Raw genomic sequence first — 6,000 nt, forward strand, 5'->3', positions numbered from 1 at the left:
ATGGAACTAGTTTAAATATTGTGTAAATATTGTTAAACTGTCACTAGCACTCACCATTAAGAAATAGAAAAATGTACAATGTATCTGCCGATCTCTCTCATGGATGATCGGAATTGGAATCGTTGAACCTTGATCAAAACATCCCTAAATAATAGCTGTGTGAAATGCTTGCCGGACAATTGTGTTCAATACAACAGGGTAGTAGAAGTGAGTGTCATGTATTAAACTGCATACCTGAGGGGTATCCTTTCACACAACCTGTTTTGGCCTTTCCAAGGCTTCCCAGGTTCTAAACTAAAGGCTGTGAGATGAGCCAGGACAGGTGGTGCACTTTTAAACGCACTTCCGACGCCAACTTAAGTTTCTCAAAAAATAGCTTTATTTGCAAAAAGGTCTTTTTTCCAACAGTCCATCCAAGGTGAACAAAATCAAGTTTAACTGCATACAAAGCTATAAACAAAGACTGAGGCTCAAGTGTTGCGTAAGAAGTGGTCAAAAACTGTTTCACCAGTCTCTCAACCCGGCATTTTTCTAATCAATTTCACCCTAGTGGGTTTTATTGTTGGAATGGAAGAGTTCCCATTGATTCCATTGTTAGCTGACTTTTATTTACGAGTTAGAATGCATTATGCGTTCTTGTCTCTCATAAGGGTTGTGAATGATAGGCAAAATATTTTATAAAAGTTCAGTTCCCCTTATAATAAATCAAGGAACGCCTTGGCCTATAAAAGGGATGATTCATGACAAAACAAAAATAATGCAATGTTTTTTGTTTTTGTGTTCTATTGACCAATTAGTTTTTGTTGTTTTTAAGGAAATACACGTACTGTATCTTAAAATAAATCGGGGAAGGCTGGGATGTTAAGACAAGTGTACTGTTGTAGTGCCTTTAAAATCCTATGTTTCTAAATGCTTAAATTCTAGTTCAAGGATTAGGATTAGTACCGGTAGTAAGAAAAGGTTTTCCAGTCAACTGACAGTTTATCCTTTTGGAATGTTGTGCTTGTGACCAAAGGGCGGTTTGTTTGTTGCACTTTCTCATACATGTTTGGGAATGTATGTTGCACAACTGTTAGTCTCCAAAACTAAATCATCCTTACAAATGACCTTTAGCCGCCAGTGATTGTCAATAAGAGCCAACCACATAGAACAGGAAATAGTGTTATTTTTATTTCAGTGATGTTTTTTTTTTTGCCACGTAGTACTTTTTGTTATGGTTGTATTTACAGTAACTGTAAAAATTTATTTTTAATGTGAACTGTGGATTATATTTAAATAGCGCTTTTTCTCTAGAGAGGTAAAGTGAAACACATTATCTGCATCCTTTAAGATACATTTAAACCAGTGTGGGTGGCACATTGAACAGGTGGGTAAAGTGCAGAGGTGGGTAGTAACGCGCTACATTTACTCCGTTACATCTACTTGAGTAACTTTTGGGATAAATTGTACTTCTAAGAGTAGTTTTAATGCAACATACTTTTACTTTTACTTAAGTATATTTATAGAGAAGGAACGCTACTTTTACTCCGCTACTTTTACTCCGCTACTTTTATCTACATTCAGCTCGCTACTCGCTACTAATTTTTATCGATCTGTTAATGCACGCTTTGTTTGTTTTGGTCTGTCAGACAGACCTTCAAAGTGCCTGCCTTACTGGTGACGTTTCACTCCGTTCCACCAATCAGATGCAGTCACTGGTGACGTTGGACCAATCAAACAGAGCCAGGTGGTCACATGACCTGACTTAAACAAGTTGAAAAACTTATTGGGGTGTTACCATTTAGTGGTCAATTGTACGGAATATGTACTGTACTGTGCAATCTACTAATAAAAGTTCCAATCAATCAATCAAAAGTGTGAAGGAAAAAATATACTTTTTTATTTCAACCGTACATCCCGTCAAAAGCCTAAAGACTGACCGCACATGAGGACGTTCCTGTCTTCACAATAAAAGTGCCGCTCCATTGTGCCTGCGCTTTCAAAACAAGAGTCTCCGAAAGCCAGCGCAAACAAGCTAGCAAGCTACGGAGTTTGACGCCAATATGTTTCTTGTAAAGTGTATAAAAACGAATATGGAAGGTGGACAAATAAGATGCCAAAAACCCACCACTTTCATGTGGAATTAGACAGAAAGGAGGAACGTTTCTTCTCCTCCATTTGAAAACGTGGACGTTATCATCACAACTGTCTGATTACAATCAACACAAGTCATCAGAATCAGGTAATACACCAACTTATATTCTAGTCTTCATGAAAGAAAGGAATCTATATGTTAAACATGCATGTATATTCATTAAAACACCTTTAACATGTAAACAAAAACAGCAAAATAAATACATATAAATTATATACTGTATATATCAATGTATATGTATGTATGTATATATATATATATATATGATATGAGTGTGTATGTTACTCATCAGTTACTCAGTACTTGAGTAGTTTTTTCACAACATACTTTTTACTTTTACTCAAGTAAATATTTGGGTGACTACTCCTTACTTTTACTTGAGTAATAAATCTCTAAAGTAACAGTACTCTTACTTGAGTACAATTTCTGGCTACTCTATCCACCTCTGGTAAAGTGTCTTGCCCAAGGACACAATGGCAGTGACTAGGGTGGCGGAAGCGAGAATCGAACCTGGAACCCTCAAGTTGCTGGCACGGCCGCTCTACCAACTAAGCCACACAGCCCCAATCTATATTTGTAGCAGTGTTTTTTCTTTTGCACTGATAAGACTGATTTTTTAAATACATATTATCATTTTATTTATTTTTTAAGCATGAAAAAAGTGCACACAATTATTTTGTGGTTTTGGTAGGCTAGATTAACCCACTTCCTTGTTTGATGTAATAATTGAGAAAACAAAATATTGTATTTTAATCGTTTTTTTATATTTTTAATGTACTACATTTGCAGACATTTAAATACAGACTTTTTGGGTACCCTGAAAAGTCATAAATAGTTGGTTTAAAAAATTGTTACCATTGATACAAAATACATTTATTACAACCAAAACTTTTTTATAAGCTGTAATTAAATGTATTTTTATTGACGGTAATATTCTGATACAAAATTATTACAATAATAATTTTTTATGTATTATTTTAATATTTGTTGTTATGCAACAAGTTATGCAACAAGTACCTGAAAGTCTGGGCGGTATAGCTCGGTTGGTAGAGCGGCCGTGCCAGCAACTTGAGGGTTGCAGGTTCGATCCCCGCTTCCGCCATCCTAGTCACTGCCGTTGTGTCCTTGGGCAAGACACTTTACCCACCTGCTCCCAGTGCCACCCACACTGGTTTAAATGTAACTTAGATATTGGGTTTCACTATGTAAAGCGCTTTGAGTCACTTGAGAAAAAGCGCTATATAAATGTAATTCACTTCACTTCACTTCACAAATGTGAATTGAAATATGAATATTATACGTATGCGTATTGATATAAATAAGAAGTATGGAAATTTGGTATCAATTTGTTTAGTTTCAAGATTTTGCAAAAGGAGTGCACTACTTGGATTCCACCAGCAGAGGCGCTGTTGACCAGTTTGTTTTCTAATGGGAAGTCGAGCCATTTAATGGATACCATCTATTCATCCATCCATTTTCTACCGCTTGTCCCTCTCGGGGTCGTGGGAGGAGGAGGAGGAGGGGCGGGTGCTGGAGCCTATCCCAGCTGCATTTGGGCAGAAGGGAGGGTACACTGTGGACAAGTCGCCACCTCATCGCAGGGCCAACACAGATAGACAGACAACATTCACACTCACATTCAAACACTGGTGCCAACTTTTTGTGTCGTCAATCAGCCTATTCCCAGGTGCATGTCTTTGGAGGTGGGAGGAAGCCGGACTACTCGGAGGTTTATAGTAATTTTAAATTAGATTTTGTGGAACCGCCCTACCTATTTTGATAAGGACAATGTCCACTTACTTCAATGATTGTGTTTTATGTGTCTTCAGTGCTGGGATCGGTCGGACGGGCACAATTGTGGTGATCGACATGATCATTGGGACCATTAACACGATAGGTAAAAAAAAATACAAATTAATTCTATTTTGGATTAACAAGGCTAGCTTCCTTCTCTAATGTTGTCCTCGCTGCAGGTCTAAACTGTGACATCGACATCTCCAAGTACATCCAGATGGTGCGGGAGCAGCGCTCCGGCATGGTGCAGACCGAGGCCCAGTACAGGTTCATCTACCTGGCCGTGTCCGAGTACATCCAGACCACCAAAGTTAAAGACGGCGCCTCCATGGTCAGTGCAAACTCTTTCCATTTGTATTAGATTGCTAGTCAACAAGTATTATAATGCATGTCAACAGACGCCTTATCAACATGTGAACTTTGGCCCACATGGTGCACCAGACACTGCTGACTTAACCACTGCAGTCATGTCGCAACCATATGTTACTGTTTGTCTTCTGCAGGAAGCGGAGACAGAGTATGGAAATCTACAACTCAAACACACCGTGATGAGCAGAAACGTCACAAAGTGAGTGAATTCATGACCACGTGTGCTACTAATAATCGTTATAACCCCTAAACTTTATGTGCATGTAAAAAAATAGTGATGGTAAAATACGTTAAACAAATAATAAAACAATAGTTATTCAAAATAATAACTTTAGCATATTTGAGAAAAAAACTTGCACGAAGCATGTTTCACTTTAAAACATTGTCATTGTCGCTAAAACCATAAAATCATAAAAACTAAGAAAAAATAGCAAGAGCAAAATCATAAAATGTTTGGTAACTGATAATCAGAGGTGGGTAGTAACGTGCTACATTTACTCCGTTACATCTACTTGAGTAACTTTTGGGATAAATTGTACTTCTAAGAGTAGTTTTAATGCAACATACTTTTACTTTTACTTAAGTATATTTATAGAGAAGTAACGCTACTTTTACTCTGCTACTTTTATCTACATTCAACTCGCTACTAATTTTTATCGATCTGTTAATGCACGCTTTGTTTGTTTTGGTCTGTCATAGTGCCTGCGTTTCAACAAATACAGTCACTGGTGACGTTTACTCCGTTCCACCAATCAGATGTAGTCACTGGTGACGTTGGACCAATCAAACAGAGCCAGGTGGTCACATGACCTGACTTAAACAAGTTGAAAAACTTATTGGGGTGTTACCATTTAGTGGTCAATTGTACGGAATATGTACTGTACTGTGCAATCTACTAATAAAAGTTCCAATCAATCAATCAAAAGTGTGAAGGAAAAAAGATACTTTTTTTATTTCAACCGTACATCCCGTCAAAAGCCTAAAGACTGACTGCACAGTTCCTGTCTTCACAATAAAAGTGCCGCTCCATCGCGCGTGCGCTTTCAAAACAAGAGTCTCCGAAAGCCAGCGCAAACAAGCTAGCAAGCTAAGGAGTTTGACGCCAATATATTTCTTGTAAAGTGTATAAAAACGAATATGGAAGCTGGACAAATAAGATGCCAAAAACCCACCACTTTCATGTGGTATTAGACAGAAAGGAGGAACTTTTCTTCTCCTCCATTTGAAAACGTGGACGTTACCAGCACTACTGTCTGATTACAATCAATACAAGTCATCAGAATCAGGTAATACACCAACTTATATTCTACTCTTCATGAAAGAAAGGAATCTATATGTGTTAAACATGCATGTATATTCATTAAAACATATTTAACATGTAAACAAAAACAGCTAAATAAATACATATAAATTATATACTGTATATATCAATGTATATATATATATATATATATATATATATATATATATATATATATATATATATATATATGTGTGTGTGTGTGTATGTTACTCATCAGTTACTCAGTACTTGAGTAGTTTTTTCACAACATACTTTTTACTTTTACTCAAGTAAATATTTGGGTGACTACTCCTTACTTTTACTTGAGTAATAAATCTCTAAAGTAACAGTACTCTTACTTGAGTACAATTTCTGGCTACTCTACCCACCTCTGCTGATAATGAACTCATAAGCAGAAAAA

General features: G+C 36.9%; 2 protein-coding genes across 2 annotated transcripts in view; one reads left to right on the forward strand and one right to left on the reverse strand.

Annotated features, from left to right (window-relative positions):
* The window catches only part of LOC133595415 (vesicle-associated membrane protein 3-like), a 239,557-nt gene that overhangs the window by 139,651 nt on the left and 93,906 nt on the right, over window positions 1-6,000 (reverse strand). The gene's annotated exons all lie outside the window — the stretch shown is intronic.
* The window catches only part of ptpn6 (protein tyrosine phosphatase non-receptor type 6), a 30,396-nt gene that overhangs the window by 23,477 nt on the left and 919 nt on the right, over window positions 1-6,000 (forward strand). Inside the window, exons 14-16 of the mRNA XM_061948045.1 lie at window positions 3,964-4,031; window positions 4,108-4,259; window positions 4,432-4,496. Of these exons, the coding sequence (XP_061804029.1) occupies window positions 3,964-4,031; window positions 4,108-4,259; window positions 4,432-4,496 (285 nt within the window). The remainder of the gene's footprint in view (window positions 1-3,963; window positions 4,032-4,107; window positions 4,260-4,431; window positions 4,497-6,000) is intronic.

This window comes from Nerophis lumbriciformis, linkage group LG04, assembly GCF_033978685.3.
Source record: "Nerophis lumbriciformis linkage group LG04, RoL_Nlum_v2.1, whole genome shotgun sequence".
NCBI classification, from domain to species: Eukaryota; Metazoa; Chordata; class Actinopteri; order Syngnathiformes; family Syngnathidae; genus Nerophis; species Nerophis lumbriciformis.